We start from the raw sequence: 26,412 nt of genomic DNA on the forward strand, positions 1-26,412 counted from the left end.
GCCTGCTGCCCCCGCGATCCGGTCCCGGATAAGCGGAAGACGATGAGTAGGAGTACGAGAAGTTGTATAAAAGCAGACATGAGTGTTTTTATAAAGCAGAAATTTAATCAGTGATGATGTGTGTCCGTGCGCCTTGGTTCAAAAGGACGTTCGAGCTCGGCTGAAACCTTCAGCTTAACTAAACTTTGTGCATTTTTAAAGTTTTACTTTAGAGATAAAAAATGAATTTTCTCCAACAGGGAATATTTGGGTCATGGTTAAAGCAAACATGTCCAAGCCCAAATCTACATTTGCATCTTAGCGTACTTAAAACAGTTCTTTGTTGTAGTATTTAATTCAAAAAGTTAATTATAAAAACATAATACATGGATTCATTCAGAGTGAGTGTTTATTTCTTTTAATTTAGATTTTTCTGGTTTAAAGGAAATGAAAACCCAAATTTCAGTTTCTCAGAAAATCAAATTATTACAACTTATTTTTAGTTCAGAAAGGTGGGCCTACTGAAAAATATCTGTCCATCCATATGGATGGAGGGACAGACGGATAGATGGATGGATGGATGGAAGGACAGATGGATGGATGGATGGAAGGACAGATGGATGGATGGATGGAAGGACAGATGGATGGAAGGACAGACGGATAGATGGATGGATGGATGGAAGGACAGATGGATGGAAGGACAGATGGATGGATGGATGGATGGATGGATGGATGGATGGATGGAAGGACAGATGGATGGAAGGACAGATGGATGGATGGATGGATGGATGGAAGGACAGATGGATGGATGGATGGATGGATGGATGGAAGGACAGATGGATGGATGGATGGATGGAAGGACAGATGGATAGATGGATGGAAGGACAGATGGATAGATGGATGGAAGGACAGATGGATAGATGGATGGAAGGACAGATGGATGGATGGATGGAAGGACAGATGGATGGATGGATGGATGGATGGAAGGATAGATGGATGGATGGAAGGACAGATGGATGGATGGATGGATGGATGGATGGAAGGACAGATGGATGGATGGATGGAAGGACAGATGGATGGATGGATGGATGGAAGGACAGATGGATGATGGATGGATGGAAGGACAGACAGATAGATGGATGGACGTATGATAGACGGACGGATGGAGAAGTGTGGATACACGTTCATGTGAATTTTTCTGACCATTCTGGCCCCTCCCATCTGAATCTTAATAAACTCCAGAATATTTTGCATTTTTCACTGGGATTCATCAGCCTCTTCTTCCTTCAACTCCCCACTGTTGTGTTAAAGCTCTGATTCTGTTCCTGTGGTCCGTTTTACAGCCTTTTATTTGACTCCAGTCATTCTCTGACTTCCTCTCAGGGTCTCTGGGGTTCAGCAGGAGGAAAGGCTCAACTTGAATTCCCGAAGCACTTCGAACAAACATTCTCCCTATTGAGCTGGCTGGCATTTTTATGACAGGATGATGTGTGTGTGTGTGTGTGCGTGTGTGTGTGAGTCAGTGAAAGGCATGTTGCTGTGGGCTGCCGACAGCGCACACAGCGAGAAAGAAAAACGGTCGGGGGCAAACAAACAAATACAGTATCCTCTTCCTTCTGGGAATTTCAGCCCTTGAGGCCTCGTGGTTCCCATGGTGAGGAGAGGGGAGCTGCAGAGGAGCTGGGATTCACCCGCCTCCATTCTGACTGTGACTCACATCCGAGAGGCCAGACTGAAGCTAGGATTTAGATGTCCATAATGGATATTGGATTATTGGTCTTTCTGTGGTTTATAGTAATGATTAAAATATTCAGGATGTTTGATCTGAAGACATTCATGCAACGCTTTCCCACCCTGACCACATGAGGGTAATAGTTGTGGATATTTAATCAGAGGAATTCCTGCTCTGTTGTGAACTAAATGTTAGACTCCATCGACACGAACATGGTTGGTTTGCTAAATCATCTCTAAAGCTTTAATTATGAAGCAGGAACCATAATAGAAAAGCTTTGTTGGTTCCTACATTCGATAGATTGGTCCGAACTCTGCTGCTATAGAAACTGAGTGCTGAAAAAAGTCAACGCCAGCAGCAAATGGTGACTTATGTCAACACTATAAAATATAAATAAGCTACAATAGCCTGGCTGCATGCTGTAAGTGTGCACCCACTAAACTAATACATTGTTACAGTAAAGCATGGTGGTGGCAGCATCATGCTAAGGGGCTGTTCTCCTTCAGGTTGAACTGAGGTTTTAGTCCAGGAGAATTATGATCAGTTCCAAAATAAAACAATTAATGTTCGCCCAAAACCTTCAGGGTTCTGCAGGAAAGCTGAAGATGTAGAAGAACTCTGTTTTTCAGCACAACAGTGACCCAGAGCATATATCTAAATCAACTAAACCATGACTGAACCAGAAGAAGACTACAGTTCTGGAAGGGCCCAGCCTGAGCCCAGACCTGAACCCTGAAAGAAAATCTATTGGGTTTTGTGAAGAGGGCGGAGCTCAGGAGATGCCCTCATAGTCTGGTGATGGAGCCCCTGAAACGGTTGGTGCCAAAATCAAATCCAAAGTATTCGTTCAAATTATGCATCCAGATTATTTCATTTAATCATACGGCGCTGCAGAGTTCATAGGTCACATCAAATGTGTAAATGTACAGAAATGATGTATCTGCCTCCAATACCTGACATTTGTACAGGGGTGTGTTGACGTTTACATAAAAACCTACTGACTTCCTCCAGAAACCTTTTTCACATCAGACAGGATGACCTGGAAGTCCTGCTGCAGTTTAAACACGTCAGTCAAGTGATGCTTCCTCCTGAGGTTAACCATCAAACAGGTGAAGTGAAAACTGTTCTCAGGGAGGAAGCTCTCACACTGAAAGGTTCCTCTAAAACATCAGCAGGTAAACATTAACTGAAGAAGCTGCTCGGTTCTTCTGACTGTTGGGAGTAAAACTACGGCCTTATCACCAACGATACCATTAACACCCCCTCCTTGTTCCCCTTCAGCTGCTATAATAACAACCCGTCTCCCTCCCCTCTCATAGCCTCCGGAGACGGGAGGAATCCTGATGACAGTAATAGCAGAGCTGGAGCTGATTGGGGAACAGCTCATTTCTCCTCTTTTGTTTCAAACTTGGTTCGACTGGATCCCAAAACCTGAACCTTTCTGTTCCCACCTCGGTCAGAACTTTTATTGCTTTAGTAAATAAAGTTTAAAGTGGACCCAGATGATTTTAACCTGCAAACCACAAAGATCCAAACTGAAGTTTTTCAGTTCTTCTTCTGTTCTTGTGCAGCTTGGTTTGCACTTTGGGTTTCTTTGCACAGCCTTTAACGGACCTTTGCACCGAATATTCCGAGCAACCAGGTTTGGGTTTTTAAACCTTTTAACCTACAGATATTAGAGAAACCAGGACTGCATGACATCAGGGGAACGTAACTGTAACATTCCTGAATGTTACGATGATAATACTGATTATAATTAACACACCATTTCCTGGTTCTTTCCTTCAGCTTCTGTGGGAACAGGCCAAATATAGTGTCAGCAAGCAGAATCTGCATGGAAATAATATCCAACCAAATACTGCATTCTTTGTTATTGTGCATCTCTACAGAGAACGAATTTAAAACCGGCAATAAAATAAGACTTGAGAGAAACATGCATACAAGGGCATCACAATAACAGCAGAAAATAATTCATGATCAGTGGTTCAGTATTTTGCTTTCAGAGGCAAAACAATCAAGTTCAGACTTGCCGAAATTATGATTTGAATAAAATTATTTCCTAATCATCTACAGATTCCCCAGAGTAAATAATAAGCTGGTAAACCTGCTTTAGAAACAGTGTTTTGCTAAAGGTTCAGAGCAAATGTAAAAAAAACAAATGACCAAAACATTTTAACACAAGGGAGGCTGAGGAGCCTCCCTGGTAAGGCCTACGCCAGGGTATTGGAAAGGAGAGTCCGGCCAATAGTTGAACCTCGGCTTCAGGAGGAGCAGTGTGGTTTTCATCCCGGCCGTGGAACACTGGACCGGCTCTATACCCTCTACAGGGTACTCGAGGGTTCATGGGAGTTTGCCCAAACAGTCCACATGTGTTTTGTGGACCTGGAGAAGGCATTCGACTGTGTCCCTTGTGATGGCCTGTGGGGGGTGCTCCAGGAGTATGGAATCGGGGGCCCTTTATTAGGGGCCATCCGGTCCCTGTACAAGTGGAGCAGGAGTTTGGTTCGCATTACCGGCACTAAGTCAGACCTGTTCCCGGTGCATGTTGGACTCCAGCAGGGCTGCCCTTTGTCACCGGTCCTGTTCATAACTTTTATGGACAGGATTTCTAGACGCAGCCAAGGGCCACAGGGGGTCTGGTTTGGGGACCAGTGGATTTCGTCTCTTGTTTTTGCAGATGACGTGGTCCTGCTGGCCCCCTCTAGCTAAGACCTACAGCATGCACTGTGGCGGTTCGCAGCCGAGTGTGAAGCGGCTGGGATGAAGACCAGCTCCTCCAAGTCCGAGGCCATGTTTCTCGACCGGAAAATGGTGGCTTGTCCTCTTCAGGTTGGAGGAGAGTTCCTGCCTCAAGTGGAGGAGTTCAAGTATCTCGGGGTCTTGTTCACGAATGAGGGAAGAATGGAGCGGGAGATCGACAGACGGATCGATGCAGCTGCCACAGTAATGGGGGGACTGTGCCGGTCCATGAACTTTGGGTCATGACCGAAAGAACGAGATCCCGGATACAAGCGGCAGAAATGAGCTTCCTCCGTAGGGTGGCCGGGCACTCCCTTAGAGATAGGGTGAGGAGCTCGGCCATCCGGGAGGAGCTCGGAGTAGAGCCGCTGCTCCTCCACATCGAGAGGAGCCAGTTGAGGTGGCTCGGGCATCTATACCGGATGCCTCCTGGACGCCTTCCTCGGGAGGTGTTCCAGGCACGTCCCACCGGGAGGAGGCCCCGGGGACGGCCCAGGACATACTGGAGGGACTATGTCTCTCGGTTGGTCTGGGAACGACTTGGGCTCCCTCCGGAGGAGCTGGAGGAGGTGTCTGGGGAGAGGGACGTCTAGGTGTCTCTACTGAGTCTGCTGCACCTGCGACCCGGTCCCGGATGAAGCGGAAGACGGCGAGTACAAGTACTAGTACTTTTTAACACTAAACTAATAAACAAAGAAGTTTAAATTTGACCCAATGCACTGAAACATTTCTCTCAATGTCCCATAAACTGCAGATTAAAGTCAGATTGAAGCATCTTTAAGGAAAATGTTATCCATATCATAAACAGCCAATGAGGCGACTACAGCCACTTTGCAGTGAAACATCCTGTGTTATTACTGCTCATCTGGGCTGCATGATTGTCTGCAAACACAGTTTCTGATCCATTGAACCCATTGGGACAGACTGTGATATAAACTAGAATCATATTTTAATCCCTTGCTCTAACCCGAGTTCATCTTCTATCAGACTCACATCTTTATGAGTTCTTCGGCCATTTTTAAAGTTTATTTGAAGAAGTCTCCAGAAATGTAGAAGAAATAAAAGAAAGGCCCAAACTCTAACCAAAACCACAACAACAAGCAGTAATTTTCCTGAAAATAACAATCCACCTGTTTTCCTAAAGATTTAGGAACTCTGGAAAACGTTTTTCCAGACCTTGCAAGACTGCATGGTTGCTTATCTCACTATTATAGCTGTTAGTATTGAGATGAGCTCCTCATTGTTTGCATTCTGTCATTAGAGCTTTGCATTTAAAGGCAAAGTGTTAATAAATCACAGTTTACTGCTGAGTGTCTGCAGCTCTCTGGGTGACATCAGACCAGTACAACAAACAACACATTAGTTCTTGTGCCCAATATGTGGTCAGAAAATTAAAAAAAATAGATTGTAAATAGATTTTACCAAGAGGGTAAAAGTACCCTCTTGGTAAAAATATTTATTTATTCCTATAAGCCCTCATCTGACACTTAATGAAAACATGTATTAATAATGCTGTTTAATGTTTTTTCTTAAGAGAGATGACATGACAACGCCCCCTAGTCACCTCGTTACCTTTAACCTTTTTCCCCTGTCACATGCGTGACAACTGCCCCTCACACATTGAGACAGAGAAGCAGACTGTGGAGCCCAGAATACGTCACTTTTGATCCAGATTCCAGGACAGCTGTTGGTCAATAAATCGGTTAATAAGTGAAATTATAATACTTGTCAGATAACAGGAAAACTTTGTATTGTTTCTGCTTCTTCACCGACGGAGGAGCAGACTCAGCAGAGAGAGGCTGAAACACAACACACACGCAGGGGGAGAAAAGAAGAGGCTCTGGCTCTCTGAGCAGGAGGAGACAGGTGAGGAGAAACTGTTATCTGAATATTCAGGTTTTATCACTCAGACAGTAGCTCGTTGTTGTGTCTTTAGCTAGCTGCTAGATAAAGACTTGGCTCTTCCCTTATAGCGTTAACAGCTGTAACTCAGCAGTATTACTTTAAATAAGTTTGTCCTTTTTTTAAGTGCACCGCTCAAGGTGGCAGCAGGTTGGAGTAGCTCTGTTACTTTTGATTCTGGTTTATTCTTTTTTGGGAACTATTCCTCTTGTGGTGGATACAGTTGATTTTTTTTGGACAACTGTCCTCTCCAGTGTCAGATGCTGTGGACTCATACATCTCTACAGCAAGACCTCCTCTAGGCAAATCAGTCATCTGGACAAAGCCAGCAGCACTGTGAGGATCATGTTCTTTGATTTCTCCAGAACATTTAATACAATCCAACCTGATTTGCTTTGTCAGAAACTCCAGAAGACTCAGGTGGAGGCCTCAACAATCTCCTGGATCAAAGACTACCTGACAAACAGACCACAGTTTGTGAGACTGAAGGGTTGTGAGTCTAACCAGGTAGTCAGCAGCACAGGAGCACCACAGGGGACTGTACTCTCACCATTCCTCTTCACTCTGTACACCTCAGACTTCCAGTACAAGACAGACTCTTGTCATCTGCAGAAATACTCAGATGATTCTGCAGTCGTGTGGTGGATCAGAGATGGACAAGAAGCTGAGTACAGGAAGGTGGTGGACCACTTTGTGGCATGGTGTGGAAACAATCATCTCATTTTGAACGTGACTAAAACAAAGGAGATGATTGTAGATTTTAAGAGAAAAAGGAATAAGTCAAAAACTATTTCTATCATGGGAGAAGAAGTGGAGGTGGTGGAGGAGTATAAATACCTCGGTGTTCACCTGGACAACAGACTAGAGTGGAGATGCAACTGTGAAGCCATCTACAAGAAGGGACAGAGCAGACTGTACGTCTTGAGGAAGCTTAGGTCCTTCAGTGTTTGCAGCAAGATGCTGCATATCTTCTATAAGTCTGTTGTGGAAAGTGTGATCTCTTCTACCATCATCTGCTGGGGAAGCAGCATCAGAACCAGAGACTTAAAAAAGTTCAACAAGCTGATAAAAAAGGCTGGTTCTGTTCTGGGGACTCCTCTGGAACCTCTGGAGATCATTGTGGAAAGACGGATTCTTCATAAAATGAAGAACATTATGGAGAACCCTGAGCATCCTCTTCATGAGACTGTCCTACAGCAACAGAGTGTCTTCAGTCAGAGGCTTCTTCAGATCTGCTGTAAGACGGAGCTACAGGAGATCCTTCCTGCCCACAGCCATCAGCATCTACAACGGGTCTTTGAAGAAACCTTCATAATATGAGCCAGCTGGGTTAGAAAGACTACAACAGGTATGAAATGTCATGAGGCTTTATGTTTTCTCATGGGGACATGTAACACTAAGGTCATATGTGTCATAAGCTTATTTTCATTTTATTGTCTGCAGTTCATGTTAAAGTTTGATGCACATGTTCTGTTCTGAATGGAACATCTTCACCTCTACTTTAAGTCCAGAACATCCAGGCTGCTTTATTACAGGACACTAAAAGCTTGTATTGTGCTCCTCTGTTTATATTAAAAACAGCATAATTATGTAAAAACTAAACATGTTCGGTGGTCTAGCTCTCTAATTTACATATTTTGCTCATATGCAGGTTTGAATATCTCAATCCTTCCCTATGATGAAAGGAGTCCTGCAGAGTGAAATTCAGATGACAATATAATATTTAATACACATATGTATGGTGTTGTGTTCTATATTATAGTTTCCCCCAGATGTGATTAAATTGTATATCTCCATGCTTACTATTTGAAGAACATCAAAGTACATTGATTTGTAAAAGTTGGGTGAGATTCTAGCTAATACCCCGCCCTAGAACCCGGTTATATGTGCCCTCTTATTACTTTGAGCACCTGCCCTTTAGAGGTCTCTGCACGGCCCTGCTGAACAGTGTTGTTGACCTCAGGCAGACTTTTCTTGACCAAATATAAAAACAAATATATAAACTTCCTGAAAGTGTCTCCAACATTCAAGAAGATGAAATCTGCAGTAATATTTTAAATAAAAGATATAAATAGCTGCACAAAGAGCCACATTTAAAAGCAGACCATAAAACATCTCATCAGACAGATGAACTTTAACCCCAAAGGAATGCTGACTGCCCCACACCGGGGCTCCTCAGGCTGTACCTCTTTTAAAGTTATCCAGAGGGTCCTCCAGGCAACCCTTGGTCCGCATCAGTCACGGTTCCACCTGATCCAAAACTTCAGAAACACAAAACCCGAGCCGCCTCACGCCATCACGGTCAACGCTGCACGCAGCTCCGACACAAAGGGAGGAACCAGGAACGCGGGGCAGAGAGAAGTGAGATCAGAGGCGCTGCTGTCACAATGCTGCCATTTGTGGCAGAAATCAGCCAACAGACGGATCCGACTTCAGCACAGAGTCCATCCCACTCAAAGCATTCCCCTCTCCACCCACCACCACAACGAGCTGCATTCAGTACTTCCCAGAACCAGGCAGAGGGGACTGGACTTTAAACATTTATCAGTTCTTGAGATGATAAAAACAAACATGCAGAAACGTTTCTCTGTTTCTGTTTTCCAGTAAAGCACACAGCTGAAGAAGGGTGATGATGATGACAGCTCCATGATGAACGGTTCCCGTTAAAACTTCATTAAGAAACTGACGTGATGAGGCATTTAAAAGATGAGTGGGTGTGGGCTGACTGTGGCGAGCAACAGGAGAAGAGAAGGAAAACTTCTCCTCTAATCTGAGCTCTATCTGCTGCATCAGGGCAGGAAATTTCTCTGAAGACCTCCAGGATAACAGCCACACCCGATGACGGCTGCGCTGGGGGCAAATATTTGTGTTCCTGCTGCTAAAAGAGACCATTATTTTAAGAGGAAAAAGCTTAAAGACCTTAATTTTCACAGCAGAATAAAATTATTTCTAAACTGATATTTCAAATATAAAAAATAAAGCTTAACTTTATCATTTAATTTAGATTTTTGGTCTCAAAAACAAAGTGAAACCAATCATTTTTTAGATAATTTGTGGCGTATACTGCTTTACAAGCTCTTTTTTTGTAATGTGCCCCGAATGATGGACACTTCCACCCCTGAACTAACACCAGCAAAGATAGCAGGAAGAGGAGCAGCAGCATCCACCTGACAGGTATGAATAGATACACGGTCAGCAGGAAAATGGTCTGCAGTCGAAAACACCACATCACACCTGGAAAGACCTGGAAAGTGGCGAAATAAATGGCATCTGTGGCAACAGCAGCAACAGCACTTAGCAAACAGTTGATTTCTCTCCTACAACACAAGCTGTGCATGATTTACACTCAGCAGCGGCTAACAGGAAGGTAGAACGCTGCTTTAGTTGATTCATCTGGACTTTCAAACTATGAACCATGGATCTGGAGAAGCTGGTAGCCTTTTAGAAGACCCTAATATTGACCATCTAGAAAATACACTGAGGGCTGCTGCTAGAGTTAGCAACGCTAATAGTGCTAAACTTGCTAATACAAAATGTTTTTTAAAAAAAAACACCATTGCATGCTTTGACTTGACTGAAATCATATTCCCTTTGCATCATTGCTGCAGAGAAAAACTACCAATGACTGAAGGCTGCAGGTCCCACAAGTCAATGTTCCCCACTTAGGGATCTCTCCGTTATTCACATCGATCACAGAACAAGACGGGCGTGGGGTTCAACACTGCAGCGCTCATATGAGCGATAAGCAGGAAATGTACGTTGGGAACGATATAAGGCTGAGAACCTCCCGAGGGTTGTTCTCTTCATCCGATCAGAGCATCCAGCAGCTCCATCAGAAACACATGAAGTTCATCCATGTGCATCAAATGCAGTTTGAAGACCATTTATCCAGAGAGCATTTCAATAACCTGCTACAACAACTGGAAGAACATTGTTGTGCAGAAGAGAGACTGAACAGAAGACATCTGCATATACCGACACAAGCCTGACCCTTCATCTGGACACTGACTTGTGTTGCATCGGGTCCGACAGCTGGTAGTCATGGTTACACGGTGAAAGAAAACATCAAATAAATATTAACTTTCTAACCTTAATGACGCAAACATCATTAAGGTTTGTTCTCTTTGTTCTGTCACGATATAACCATGAGCACGCCACATATTGAACATAAAATATTTATTCAGCCAACAAGAAATAACAAAAGAAGAGATGCTTGAGATGTTGTCTTTAGATAATACGTTTTATATAAATATGCAAAACAAATCAGTTTTAAAAGGCATTAAATATGATTTGTTTTTTATATTTTACATTTAAAAAGAAATGTTTTTTTTAAATTTCAAAAGATTTTCTTTTATAATTTTTTACTTAACCACCAAATTGATCCATATATACATGTATTTTTACCACTTTGTTTAATTGTTCCCTATTAATGTGTTATTTTCTTACATTTATTTATTTAGCTGCCAGATTTATCCACTTCAACAAATTTTTTCTTTAATTTATCTCATTTTTACAGTGAATATTTCTTGACTTCCCTGGACTATGTTTTGGTTTTAAAACTAATTAATTAGTTAAATAAATTAATATGTATATCCTTAAAAATGTGCTGTATTAATTTGTATTTCCATAAAATTTTTGTTTATTTAAAATGATCTGTACTCAATTGTTTTCAGTTTTTAATATAAATTCTTGTCAGTATTTATGAATCTATTTATTTTATTAAAGTATATCTCACTAATCACTGGAAACTAAACTAGCAGTTTATATAGATAATGTATACGGAGAAAAAGATTGTGGAAAACATATTAGAGGAGATTTCTTCAGGAATCTGTTATTAAAGCAACTAAGTGCAGAGAAATCAGGTGTTGGGATGATTTAAACCAGCAAATTCAGCCTTTAGGAGAAAAATCCTCAACTCATCCGTCTGTTTTTGTGTTTTTTTCTGCTCAGTGAAAATAAAGTAAAGCTCCATTCATTGTAGGACAGAATTAAATAACTTTATTCACAGCTTCACAGTTCCTCTGCGGCAAACAGACCAACTTCCTCACAGCTTTTTATTCTTCCTTCTTGTTTTTGGCAGGAACACAGAAAATGTGGGAGTGTCATTCAAGCATCAACGTTATAATCCTTTAATCCGGATACATTCTACTTCACTGTATCTAAACATCTAAAAGACGTTCTGAGGCTGCATCCAAACCTAATTAGCTCTCCTGCTCTCCTAAAATGAGGAGATCATCAACAGTTATGATAGTTTAAATATCAAAGCTCTGTGGTTTCGTGATCCTTTAAAGGAAACAGGAAGTTAAAGCAGAGAGATTTCTTTGCTGAAGAAACTAAATCTAACCTAATGATTTCATGCAAAGAATAAATATGTTTAATTTAAGTTTCACTCGTGAAAAAAAACATGCAGAACAAGTCTGACCCAACACCACCGTTATCATCTCTTCCAACTGAATCCCGGCCAGCATCACAACTCTGACCGGTGTGGCATTAATAGGACGAGCGGAGCCGAGTCGGACTGGGTCGCTGCGCAGCCAGAGATCAGAACAGAGACTCAGATGAAAGCAGAGCTCCACTGATGTTTCTCTCTTCATGGTTGCCTCATTAACTTCTAATGACTTTATTAAACCTGCATTAAGGTGTGAAGAGCAACTAAAGCGGAGAAAACAGATTAGGTCAGAGCAGTAATTCCTTGCCAATGTTTTATATAAAAAAGCTAAATTTGTTGCATTTTTATCATAAGACACCCAGCAGATACCAATTTAGGTCAGCAGGTGGCAGAGTAGGATACAATAGACTTATTTAGAACCTATTTATAAGAAACTAAAAACTATGATACAGAAATACATCAAGATCCCTACATTAGAACAATCTTTAGCCCTGAACTGTTTGGTTGACATTTCAAAGTCGCCTGTAGATATATATATATATTTATTTTTTATGACGCGAGAAAACCATCTGCTGGGGTCTCAGGTCTTCTGCAACCTCTAACAGGTTTTCTTTCTGGATTGTCCTGGATAGAGCATGATGCTGCCACTACCATGTTTCAACATAGGGATGGTGCTTTAATGGTGATAAGCAGAGTCCACCTTCCGCCACACAGAAGCTTGCATGGATGTGGCCCCTGCAGGGCTTGTTATGGTTGATTTCTTGCCACTCCGGGGTCGAATAGCAGTGGACCTTTGGCTTTGATGTAAAAAATGTCAGCATGGGAAGGAGGTGTTCTTGGAAGGACCTGAAGGATTTCTTTTGCTCTGAAGGTTAATGATGATGGGGTTCTTCTACTTTGGTCAGTAATTTGAGTAAAGGTTACTCCTGCCACAGATGCAAATGTAACTTTGACTAAAAGTCTTCTAAATGTGGCAGTGGGTTACTCAGCTGCACTCTTTATAACCAACAGGTTAATCTCTCCGCACGCATGCACACACACACACACACACACACACACACACCCATATCTCTCCATGGGAGGAGAGGAAGAAGCTTTGTTCATGACGGTCTAGACCCACAGGAGACATCAGACGGCCTGCAACCTTGTTAGATGCCCACGCTGCGAAAGGGTAACAAGCTGTTGTTGCAGCACAGAGGTCACTTAAGCTTCTCTGCGTGCTGATTATATGCTGCCTCTGCATTAAGCTGAGAAGCAAAATATCAACGAAGGCTGTATGTAATGTTTGATGATTTGGAGTCATTTGATGCATAATTTAATAGGTCAGGATCAAACAGGGATCAATATAAATTCAATTCAATTCAATTTATTTATATATCGCCAATTCACAACACGTCGTCTCAATGTTCTTCACAACAGTCAGGTTCATACATTCCAATTAATCGTAACCATTGAACAGTGCAGTCAAAGTTAGTTATTTATTCAAATTGGATAAAACGTTTTTCTATCTAAGGAAACCCAGCAGATTGCATCCAGTCAGTGACTTGCAGCATTCACTCCTCCTGGATGAGCATGTAGAGACAGTGGACAGTCACTGGTGTTGACTTTGCAGCAATCCCTCATATTGAGCATGCATGTAGCGACAGTGGAGAGGAAAAACTCCCTTTTAACAGGAAGAAACCTTCAGCAGAACCAGAACCAGGCTCAGTGTGAGCGGCCATCTGCCACGACCGACTGGAGGTTTGAGAGAACAGAGCAGAGACACAAAGAGAACAAAGAAGTACTGATCCAGGAGTACTTTCTATGGGAAGGAAAAGTAAATGTCCAAAATATAGAGTCTAAGTGTCTCCAAGAAGTTCTTGGAGAATAAGCAGCAGCTTTGCCCTCAACGAACAACGGAGAATCATAGCATAGATGTCAGCAGCAGCTGCAGAGTGGGCTGTCTTCACAACCAGCATTCAATATTTCTCTCACAGACCTGCTAACTCACATAATGCCCAGAGACGGTGCACCATGAAGAGCACCTGCTTCGAGCAGCTGGTGCAGTCATTAACTATGCCTTTTCTGTCTGAGGGTAGCAGATAAATGCAGTTCTGATGATCAAGAAGATCTGCAAAACGCAAATAAAAAGCAGATCCAGAGTGGAGAACTGGGAGGTGAATATGTGAACAGTAGTTTAGACCCAACTCTTCACACATCCTCTAGAAACACTTCAGTGTCCAGGTCCAGGAGGAGGAGTTTAGACACCCTGGAAACATACAAATGGTTTTATCTCTTGTATCAACATCTCAGCGGTTTGGGAGTTTTTGGGTCATTTCCTGTTTATTTGGGGTTAAGAGAACTACAAATGCTGCAACAAAGTTATTTATCAGAGATGTTTGACATGTTCTCAGCTAATAGCTCTTTGTGCAACATTTTTTAAGGTCAAAATCCAATTTTCTGTGTCTTAAACAGAATCTAAAAAGGGCTTTAGATTGAACTGAAGTGAATGGAACTACTTTGATATGTCCCAATCAGAGCATCTAAGTCCCTGATTAAACCTAACTTCAGATACCTGTTGTTGTACTGTTTTGTAATTACCGTCTGTTTTTGAATGCAAGACTCGCAAAATCAGGCGTTATTCAGTTGATCTTAATAAATCTGGGTTTTCCATCATTTGCTATGATCTGCATAGTGAAAGAGAGACTGTATTGGTTGCCTCTCCCTGTCCATTTGTACCATGCAACCTGTTCTGCTAGACTGTGCTTGGATATCGCCAGACAGCAGCTGATGTATGATGGAGAGGTGAAAAGAGCAGCTGAAACACTGCTCAATAAATGTTATGATGTTCAAAGCAAAGGGCAGCATTTATAGACAGGAAAACAACTTTTATCTGCTGATACTTGAATGATGGTTTTAACATCTAAAACATGTATTTATTATTCTGAGTTTAATCTACAGACTTCTGTAAAACTACTTTAAATAACCTACTAAATTAAATAAATATCAATAAAAAAACGTTTTTGTTCCAGATATTAAACCTTTTTATAAATTTGCTCATTACAGTGTAACTCGAGATACAACAAGCTGGTATTGATTTAACAATTAGTGAGGCTATCTGCTCTGGTACCCAGCCTGCAATCCGATGCTTAACAGACATGCCACAAGAAATATTTTTCCAAACATTGGAATCTTGTCTTTTTTTTCTCTATCTTTTATTTTTAGACAGGCCACATTGCTTTAATAGTAACCTGTGTTTGTATGACCTTCAACCATTCAGGGCAGCCACAGCGCCATCTCCCGCCGCTCAGGCCTAGCCAGGGACCAGGTCCCACCAGTGACCCAGCATCCACACCAACTCCCAGCAGAAAGACTGCCCAGCACCAAGCAAGAGAGACCACCCCAGAAACTCTAACATGCCAGCCTGTACCTGTAGCTGGAGTCAGAACGTCATTGGTTAGTGAGTTGAGCTGGACACAATAAGAATTCTAATGCAGACTAGGTAAAAATTACCAAATGTACTTTATTTCACTGCACTTTAAAGCTAATGTTTTGTAGCATTTACATGGTGCTTATTCACAAAGTCAGAATCAGGACATTCCTACAACTGAATGCATATTTGCAACAGGCTGCTGGTAAAGTACTAAAAGATACAATTTAGAACTGATTGTTTGCTAAGTGTTAACAAAACACTGGTTCATCCTCTAACTTTAAGACCATTTACTGTCCTAAAAGGACCGTGTTTAAAACTGGGCTTCATACAGAACAAAAACAAGGCGCTTAACAATAAACAACTGAGTTTGTGTCTTGCAGCGTGATCCTCTGCTCGGGTCTTTCCTTGATCCTAAATCCAGGTGGAATTAAAAATGGATTAGCTCCACTAAGCAGCAGTAAGCCACAAACGGGGATTGTTTAGAAGCAAGACGTGCATCTAGCAGTCATCTGCTGCACCTTCATACCCCCTCAGTTCACAAGTTAGCCTCACATCTCGACTTTTACACAGACCTCTTTAAAAAATAGTTGAGATGGAAATAGTTCCATCTGAACATGGAAAGAAGATTAACCTACTGCAGACCTACCAAGACATGGACATCCACCTAAACTGACATGCTGGGCAAGGGGAGCATTAATCAGAGAAGCAGCCATGGCAACTCTGGAGGAGCTACAAAGATCAGCAGCTCAGGCGGGATAATTTGTTCACAAGACAACTGTTAGTCATGCACTCCAAAAATCTGACCTTTAGGAATGAAAGGCAGGAAGAAAACCTTCTCATTTGCTTCGAAGTATGATTGCCTAAGTCATATTTACCAAAATAGGCAATTATGCTATGAGGCTAATGATCTGCAGACTATCGGCTCAGAGGGGCTGGAATGTCATTAAAGTGTTAATTTATTTCAGTAATTCAAAAAGTTGAACTCTAATGATTCTGAAAACCTAAAATAATGTACAATATGTTGGAATATTACATTAGAGCAAATAAGCACAGTGATACCGCTACCTTTGGAAGTGTGGACCGGTAGCAGGTCCTTCTGGAAAATGAATGCATGAAGTGCTCTAACATGTCCTGGTAGATGCCTGCTCTGACTTTGGACTTGATAAAACCCAGTGAACCAACACCAGCAGATCACATAACTCCTAAAATTATCACTGAATGTGGAAACTTCACACTGGAACTCAAACACCTAAGATTCTGTACATCTGTACCAGTCTTCCTCCAGACTCTAAACCCTCGACACCACAGTTTTTCCTTCCACTACACTTTCTGTGAATATATGGGGCTCAACAATGAAAAGCCAGCTCCTTTAGCGATGACCTTTAAGAACTAAGTGCTTCAAAAAAGTATCTCTGTGTGAAATTAATCTTCATAATATAAGGTATTATTTTCTTATCTAATAACTGAATTAATAGATTAGCTTTGGCATTAATTATACTCTGGATACTTCAGCTTTCTCAACAATGTGACTGAACCAAGTTAAAGATAAAATGTTCCTATTTGACCTGTTCATCACCTCCTTGAAAAAATTCCAGCTGAAGAAGTGGACAAGTAAGGTTCTGATTTACAGCAAGCCGAAGCCTTCCTCCCCCTGCAGGACAACAAGCTTGAGTCAACTTCTGGCCACAACCAATAAAACAGCTCGTTCAGCTACAGTGGAGCTCACAGATCGCACTGAGGGAGCTCCAATCGAGTGGAGATACGAGGACCTGGAGGTCACAGGTAGTCCCATTACCTTCAGCAGCATGCTTCGTTGTTTAATGGACACCAGCGAAATGCAACAGCAGGACACAAACACATATATAATCTACAGCAGAGATGTAGACACGTCCCACAGTAACAGGGCGAGTACAGGGCTGTCTCCGGGGGACATGTCCATTTCATTCAGACAAACGATACATGGCAGAGCTACAAGTTTAACCTCATCAGCAGCGACACTCAGTGAAAAACAATTAACTTCACTTTTAAATCTGTTCCCGTTCAGATTCTGAAAATCAAATGCTGCAAAAACTTCATTTCTAATTTCATTGTGCAAAAATAGTTCATTAAAAATTAAAATGGTAAAAGTGCTTAAAGGTTTGCAGTCCTGCTTAGGAGTCTCATGTTTAGACTAAAAAGATAGTTGGAGTGAAGACAGATGTCTCACTACAGCTCCAAACGGGCTGCAAAGACACACTTTTTACAGAGTCCCTCAGACGTTTTAATGACTTTTAATAACAAGAACTTGAAATTTGAATCTACTGTGGATTTTCTCTGATCCACACAGGTTCAAATATATACATACACCCCCAGTAATATTTGGTGAAATGTCTCTTGGCATTCATGCTTTCTGTAGCCATCACCAAGCTCCTCGCATCATCCTGGCTGGACATCAGATCCCCTTACTGGCAGAATTATTGGAGTTCAGGAGAACTGGTTGGTTTCCTGTCACAGACTTTAATTTACGATCTAGACATGTCAGCAGACTTCAGGTTGGAGCTTTGGGAAGACTCAGTGTTCCGCTTTATCCATTTAGGTTTGTGTTTGGGCTCATTGTCCTGTTGGATCCAACAGCTACTCTCTTGAAGACCTTTTATTTGACACAAGTGTAACATCATTCCCAGTTCCCTCCCCATCCACTACCCAGTTACAGCACTGAAGTGCTGCCTCCACCGGCTACTGCATCCTCAATGCAAAGGACAGGTAGGATTGGTTGGTCCGCCCTGCAGCTGAATCTTAGTAAGAACCATTATCCACAAAATAAGAGTAGAGAACCTTCCCAGGAGAGGCCGACCTACCAAAATTACTCCAAGAGCTCATCAACGACTCGTCCAGGAGGTCACAGAACACCATCTAAAGCTCTGCAGGTCGCACTGCCTCAGTTAAGGTCAGAGGTCACGATTCAACAATAAAAAAAGATTTAAAAAAAAGAGATTGGGTGAAAATGGCCTCCATGGCAGTTTTCTAAGGCCAGAACCACTGCTGACCCAAAAGAACACAAAGGCCCATTTTACATTTAGCAAAAAACATCCCCAAAGATGTTTGGGAAATGTTCTGTGGACTGACAAGACAAAAGCAGACTTTTTCAGAGAGTTTGTGTCCCATTAAATCTGGGGAAACACTAAAACAGCATTCACAAAAAACCTCAAATCTATCTGAATTGAAACAATTCTGCAAAGCTGAGTGGGTCATACCTCTTCCACAGTAATGTTAAAGACTCATTACCAGGTATTATGAACACTTGATGGCAGCTGGAACAACCAGTTATATGGTTTGGGCAGTAATGCCTGTTTTACAGCACTGAAGTACATTGTAACAGAATATTTGCATTAATTTCTGCAGCTCCACCTCAGCTCTCCAACACTAATTCTGCTCATAATTATGTATGAAAACAGCTAAACGGTTTCAAAACATGGAAAATGGTGTGCTGAACTGGATCAGCCCCTCCTTCAGTGTTATAAAACCAAATCAGAACCAGCAGCAGAATTATTTCACAAACATTTCAACGTTAAATCCCTCTGGGGATAAACCACATCATGCTGATGGAAAACACAGTAACTGGTTGTGAGAGGTGATAAAATGAGTGGACACACCTCCAAAGCGAGCTGCTGCCCGGTGCCTGGATGGAGACACCAGCTCCTTGACGATCTGCAAGACCTGCATGCTTAATGGGAACCAGTAGGTGCCATAAACCAGTGGTAGGTCTCATACCCCACAACCTCATTCCACCTTAGCTCCACCTCAGGACTCATCACCTAATCCACAACATGACTCCCAGGCTCCTTCAGGATGCTGGTTTCAGGTAAAAGGAAAAGATCTGGTCCTGATTCCTGGTTTGGCGTCTGCAGCTGCAGGAGTTGCATCCAAATTTTAATACATGTTTACAAATTGCTCCTGGAGACCCTGCAGCCAGAGAAGCTGAAAACACAAACATGCTGTCATGTTGCTTCAGCTGCTTTCAAATACTGCCTCAAGACTACATGAAGCAGCGCAGCAATCTGAACTCCGCTTCTGGCAGCAGCAGAGAGAGGCGGTGGACGTTCGCCGGCAGCGCAGACTGTGCAAACTGAGCGCGCTCATGTCGCGTGTGATGTGTTGCTCAGCTGGAGTGCTCTCACACAACCAGAGCGGCGCAGAGATGTCCTTCCAGTCTCTTTTTCCTGCTCAGTCCTTCCTCTGTGGATCCAGCACACAAAACCTACCTGGCTGCTGCAGATCAATAGGTGCTCAGCAGGAAAACTCTCATTTCTCACTTCTTTCTGAATCGGTCCTGCTGCAGCTGGCTTCTTCACTTGCTCCTCCTCCTCCAAACTCAAATCAATGAGCGCTTCCACTCACCCACAGCATCTCCATCCCTCCCTTCTTTTGCTTTCCTGACCTCCTCCCTCATCTCTCCCCCCTTTCATTGTACTGCTCTGTCTCACTCCCCCTCCCCCTGTTTCTCATGTACATCCACTGTGAAGCTGAAACATGAGCAGAGTAGAGGGCTGAGTGTGCAGTGATGATCTGTACCACCCAGCTTCACTAATTCAGAGGTAACTGCCTTCTCACTCCATCAAATGGGCTTCTGCCTGCTTGTCTCTTCTCTAAACATTTTCATTTAATAACCCTGAAATTAAAGCTTTACTTGTTGTGTTTTTGCTGAATGAGCCTCAGTAAAAGCCACCAATTTTCCATCTTATCAGAGAGACAGTCTTTCTGCAGAAATCAGGGCTTTTGTCTCGTTATTCTTACAAAAATAGAGTCTTAATATAGATGCACTCGACTAAATTAGAATACTATCGTTACTTCTCATCCAGCTGAAACCAGATGTTTGCACACAGTTTCCTCTGGCATTTAATCAGACTAAATGTGTCCTGTTTTAAGTCATTTAGAGAAATTATTTGCTAAAAATCAGAAAGAATCTTTTATTACTGTCTAGAAAGTCAGACGTTTACATACTCTCAGATCATATGACTTTAAACTCTGACTGCACTGTTCAATGGTTAGTTATTAATTGGAATGTATGAACCTGACTGTTGTGAAGAGCCTTGAGACGACATGTGTTGTGAATTGGAGCTATATAAATAAAACTGAATTGAATTGAATGGGAAAGCGGAGATGATGATGTAGCAATTTTGTGCAATTCTGATTAACAGGTGAATTCATAACATTCGTGTGAAATGGAGGCACACCTGCAGATATATTTTAAGGAAACACCTCAAACAGTCTTCCTGCGTGATGTAATGAGAACATCTAAAATCAGCCAAGATGTCAGGAAGAGAACTGTGGACCTCCACCGGTCAGCTTCATCATTAGGTCCAGTTTCCAGATACCTGAAGGTTCTACATGCACACACCTGAAACAACTGGAGCAGTTTGCTCATGAGGAGTGGGCCAAAATACCTGCTGAAAGTCTCATTGACAGTTATAGGAATCATTTGATTGCAGTGAATAAAATATTAAGTTAAGGGTACTATCATTTTTGTCTAGGCCTGTTTCATGAGTTTAATTTTTAAATAATTCTGTTGAAGCATGTTTGAAAAGCAATGTCTGATTTTCATTTGTTCATTTTCATAGAATTTGTAACCTTTGTCAGATTCAAGTTATTTCTGTGACCATTGTGGGTTTTTCTTTCAATAACCGAGGGGTACCAACAATTTTGTCCACGAGTGTATCTGTTCAAACAGTTATATAAACATCATGGGAAAGTCTAGCCATCATATGGTTCAGGTTGAAGACGGGTTCTGCTGTTATAATTGTGTGAATAAAAGCCAAAATAAAAGCAAAACACCTTTTGAAGATGCTAAAGCGGTTGAGAGAGAATCATTATCCCTAGTGGAACCGGTTCTGTATGGGCTGAAGGGCCACTCAGAGAGGAGGAAGCCAATACTTCAGAATCAACATAAAAAGCCAGGTTGCAGTATGGAAATGCGATCAAGGATACTGAATTTAATTTTTGGAGACATTTCCTGTGGATTAAATTAAATAGCGTTTGGACAAAATGATCATTGTTTTAATTGGAGAAAAAAAACAAGGCAATATTGCTAACCTAAAAAAAAAAAAATCATCACAAATGTAAGGTATTCTAATTTCCCCTCGGGGATCAATAAAGTATCTTTGAATTGAATTGTATGGTGGTGGCAGCATCATGCTGTGGTGGTGTTTTACTGCAGGAGGGACTGGTAAACCTCAAAACAGAAGGCATCAGGAGGAAAGAACATTATGAAGACATCAGCTGGGAAGTCCCTCAGCACACCACCAGATTAGTTACAAAGTCCTCTCTGAAGGACAGAGAGGACTTCACAAAACCCTGAAACCTAATTAATTGTATCAACCCTAACGGACCTAAAGCAGGAAAATGTGAATCTGATTTATTGTCAGACATTAGCCTTAAAAATATTATGTGTCTCTCTATAGAGAGTATGTAAATATTTGGTTTCAGTTGTATATGTATTCAAAAGGTTAATTATAGCTTCATGCTAAGTACCAGATCTATGGGTTCTGCCCCTCCTACAGCTCCATCAATTCTAAACATTCCCACTGCAACATGCACGTTCCCTGATGGTAGAGCTGATTAGAGCCAACAGAGCAGTCTACAGACTCCACCTCTTTGTTTGAAACCATCCTTTATTTCAACTGTGTTCTCCATGTGTCTGTTTGTCTCATCATTACACATCCTACACTTCCTTCCTTTCCCTCTCCAACTGCACCATTTGATTATATTAAGTCCATTAAGACTCCAAATTGGCAACATTTTCATCCTGTTATCATTTATCCATTTGCACCACCAGAAATCCCCACAGTCATACCTCAGGGCAATTTATAGAGAGATAACTTAACCTCATAGTTTAAACTGTTGGGAGGAAGCCAGAGTACCCAGCAAGAACCCACGCATGCACAGAGAGAACATCCAGAAAGACCACAGGCTGGGATTCAAACCCAGGACCTTCTTGCTAGAAGGCATCATGGGTGTTTTCTGGGCAGGACATCAGAATTTGTAGGAATACCTTGAGATTCACCAAAAGCAGGTGGGAAGTTTGATACATACACAGTACAGACCAAAAGTTTGGAAACACCTTCTCATTCAAAGAGTTTTCTTTATTTTCATGACTATGAATATTGTAGCTTCACACTGAAGGCATCAAAACTATGAATTAACACATGTGGAATTATATACTGAACAAAAAAGTGTGAAACAACTGAAAATATGTCTTATATTCTAGGTTCTTCAAAGTAGCCACCTTTTGCTTTGATTACTGCTCCACACACTCTTGGCATTCTGTTGATGAGCTTCAAGAGGTAGTCACCTGAAATGGTTTTCCAACAGTCTTGAAGGAGTTCCCAGAGATGCTTAGCACTTGTTGGACCTTTTGCCTTCACTCTGCGGTCCAGCTCACCCCAAACCATCTCGATTGGGTTCAGGTCCAGTGACTGTGGAGGCCAGGTCATCTGGTGCAGCACCCCATCACTCTCCTTCTTGGTCAAATAGCCCTTACACAACCTGGAGGTGTGTTTGGGGTCATTGTCCTGTTGAAAAATAAATGATGGTCCAACTAAACGCAAACTGGATGGAATAGCATGCCGCTACAAGATGCTGTGGTAGCCATGCTGGTTCAGTATGCCTTCAATTTTGAATAAATCCCCAACAGTGTCACCAGCAAAGCACCCCCACACCATCACACCTCCTCCTCCATGCTTCACGCTGGAAACCAGGCATGTAGAGTCCATCTGTTCACGTCTTCTGCGCCGCACAAAGACACGGTGGTTGGAACCAAAGATCTCAAACTTGGACTCATCAGACCTAAGCACAGATTTCCACTGGTCTAATGTCCATTCCTTGAGTTCTTTAGCCCAAACAAGTCTCTTCTGCTTGTTGTTCCTGGGGCGGTCCTCATGTGAGCCAGTTTCTTTGTAGCGCTTGATGGTTTTTGCGACTGCACTTGGGGACACTTTCAAAGTTTTCCCAATTGTTTGGACTGACTGACCTTAATTTCTTAAAGTAATGATGGCCACTCGTTTTTCTTTACTTAGCTGCTTTTTTCTTGCCATAATACAAATTCTAACAGTTTATTCAGTAGGACTATCAGCTGTGTACTGTATCCACCTCCTGCACAACACAACTGATGGTCCCAATCCCATTTATAAGGCTTGAAATCCCACTTATTAAACCTGACAGGGCACACCTGTGAAGTGAAAACCATTTCAGGTGACTACCTCTTGAAGCTCATCAACAGAATACCAAGAGTGTGTGGAGCAGTAATCAAAGCAAAAGGTGGCTACTTTGAAGAACCTAGAATATAAGACATATTTTCAGTTGTTTCACGCTTTTTTGTTCAGTATATAATTCCACATGTTTTAATTCATAGTTTGGATGCCTTCAGTGTGAAGCTACAATATTCATAGTCATGAAAGTAAAGAAAACCTTTTGAATGAGAAGGTGTGTCCAAACTTTTGGTCTGTACTGTATGTATATATATGTATATATATATATATATGTATATACATATACATATATATATGTATATGTATAGATATGACATTGCTTCTCTGCTTCAGTTAAACTACCCACAATCCTGGACAGCACCACTATCACATGACCAAACAACTACCACATGGCCAACACCCTCCCCTCCTCCAGAAGATGGAAATAAACATCGGTTGTTAACATCCGCCCAGTTTTACTCATGGGACCGATGCAGATGTTACTGCAGATATATCATTTATCCCTACACTCAATGTTATGCAGTTCAAATGACGACTGTGGCTCAGTAGGAAGAGTAGTCGTCTTGCAATAAGAAGGATGTGGGTTTGATTCCAGCTTCCTCCTGCCATATGTCGATGTGCCCCTGGGCAAGGCACTTAACCTCAAGTTGCCTACCGATCTGTGTATCGGTGTATGAATGTGTGAGCGTTAGTGAGTGCAATTGGGTGAATGTGGCTCTAGTGTAAAGCGCTTTGAGCAGTCTGTATGACTGGAAAGGCGCTATATAAGTTCAGTCCATGTATTTACCATTCAAATGTTAATTTAGCTCCAAACGGGATAGATGGATGGTGCAGCAAAAATTAACATATATGCTTGCCTTTAAAATTAATGAATCAAACTGTTTCCTCAAAATATGATGTAAAAAAAATTACATAACTTTTTGGGAAATATCGTAAAATATTAAAGGGTTCATAAAGGAAAAGATGAGTAAATAAACAGGAAACCAGTAAAGATCAACCCTTAATGATCTATGGGTATTCTTAAAAAATAGGATTTTAAAGTTGGGGCAAAATAATCAGAAAGATTCTGACCCAAAGAAAGAACAGGTCTTTAAAGGTTCTGCAGAAAGCAGAGGTAGCAGTGCAGCAACACCAGCACTCATTTATGGTTCCAACAGTCACTATACCCTGACCCTAAAACTACCAGTACCCATACCAGTATAAACCCAACCCAACCCCTAACTTAAACTCAATTCATACCTTAGTCCTAAACCCACTGAACCCACTTTCCCTTGTGTGGACCGGGCAAGATTTTCACACAATGTTATATATACACACACAGACACTGCAGCACATGAAGCCCTGTGATAAAGTGTGTCTGTATATTTGTCTCCTCAGGCAGCGCAACTGAAGCCCAATTACTGCATTGCTGGACTCCTTCTGCAGATGCTGTTGCTATGGTTCAGACCCGGTGTTGCTAGGCTCTGACCCCACTCAGTGAAGTCAGGATTTTTACAAACAACAGTGACCAGCTTTCAGTGTCAATTGGAACTTAATAATAAAAATTACCATAACAAATACCATTATAGTGACTGGTTGCTGGTGATGCTGTCCTTGCTTTATGCAGAACCTTTGAGGACATTTAAATCTTAAATATATAAAGACAGTCTGCAGATAATGAATGCATTTTATAAATGTTGTCTCTACAGGCTGCACCCCCAGACTCTTTGTAAAGTAATCAACAACCTTCTGGTATAATTCTGGGCCCTTCTGGAATAAATGGGGCAGTTTGGGACAAAGACAGGAAGTTTTTTTGGAAGAATCGTGGTAAGACTTTCAAACCTAATTACATTGTACCAACTGTCAAGCATAGTGGTGACGTTATCATGCTGTTGGGGCTCTTTCTGTCAGAGCCACTGGTCACAAAGATGATGCAATAATGAAAGGGAAGGAGTAGCTCCACATTCTCCATTTCAACCTGCTTTCAAGAGCAAGACTGAAGGTGTCCAGCTCCAAGAAGCAGTGTTCTGGATGTTGAAGAGGTGTCTCTGCTCTAAACAGTTCAATTATTGGCTGAATTATCTCCTCAAGTTCGGCAGAGGCCTGTTAATGAACCATTCATTTGATTCAGGTCTGCTGAACCAGAGGAACATGCAGGACAACATGTCTCAAGGACTGGAGTTGGACAGCCATAAACTACAGGGCTGAAACTCAGGCACAACTGGGTGTTCCAACTGGTCAGTGGTCTCCAGAACCAAGGAGTCAAAAACATCGGAAGGACACTGTGCTCTCTATAGCGGTTTGTGGAAGCTTGTAAACACATGCACCTAATGATTAAGTAGGTCCAACCCACAAAGCACCAGCTGCAGCTCTGGTAATTACCTCCATCTGCTTCAGGAGCAAAGGTTCCTTACATCTGACTGTTGTAGCTGTTGAAGTGGTTTTGAGGAACAACCTTGTCTACATGTCTCAGAGTTCATATAAGATCTCTCCAGTTCGACCCGATTATGAACTAAACATCTGGACCTTCAGTACGTCCCACCTTCCAGATTCCTGCTCTCCAAACCTGCCTGGCTCTACGTGAAAAAGTGATCAAGTTTTTTAATTCAAGACCTTTTTATGCAATTTGATGAGCCACACCCAGGACTGATTAGTACCAGAGCTGTAGAATCAATACACCAAATAAATAGAACCTGTTTGGCAACACAAAGTAGGCAAAAATATCTTTGGCCATGAAGCTGCTCTGCTGCTTCAGGATCTGGACAACAAGTGATGGAACCATGAATTCTGAGCTCTACCAGCTATAGCAGCTGTAGCTGCTAAGGATGGTTTGGGGATCAGGTCGGCTTGGATAGAACAGCTTGGGTTGTTGTCATTAAACTTCTTTCAAGATCTGAAAGACTCAGGTGTGACAAAAAAAAGGGTAAAAACACTTTTTCCCAGGACTGAAACTCTTCATTTCTTCTGCTGAGGACCCAGAGCTCCAGCAACAGAACAGAGTGTCTGGATTTGTGAGTCACAACCATTTTAATCCTTC

The 26,412-nt window shown here is 41.9% G+C and overlaps 1 protein-coding gene across 6 annotated transcripts in view; it reads right to left on the bottom strand.

Annotated features, from left to right (window-relative positions):
• Positions 1 to 26,412, bottom strand: part of usp6nl (USP6 N-terminal like) — an 89,933-nt gene that overhangs the window by 37,005 nt on the left and 26,516 nt on the right. Inside the window, exon 1 of one of the 6 annotated variants that reach the window (XM_047389786.1) lies at positions 18,786 to 19,470. The exons of 4 other annotated variants lie outside the window; for them this stretch is intronic. In XM_047389786.1, the coding sequence (XP_047245742.1) occupies positions 18,786 to 18,855 (70 nt within the window). In that variant the 5' untranslated portion in view covers positions 18,856 to 19,470. Of the gene's footprint in view, positions 1 to 8,538; positions 8,738 to 18,785; positions 19,471 to 26,412 lie in introns of those variants that run through there. One more of the 6 variants, XM_047389787.1, reaches the window with a different exon arrangement.

Source organism: Girardinichthys multiradiatus, chromosome 17 (genome assembly GCF_021462225.1).
Source record: "Girardinichthys multiradiatus isolate DD_20200921_A chromosome 17, DD_fGirMul_XY1, whole genome shotgun sequence".
NCBI classification, from domain to species: Eukaryota; Metazoa; Chordata; class Actinopteri; order Cyprinodontiformes; family Goodeidae; genus Girardinichthys; species Girardinichthys multiradiatus.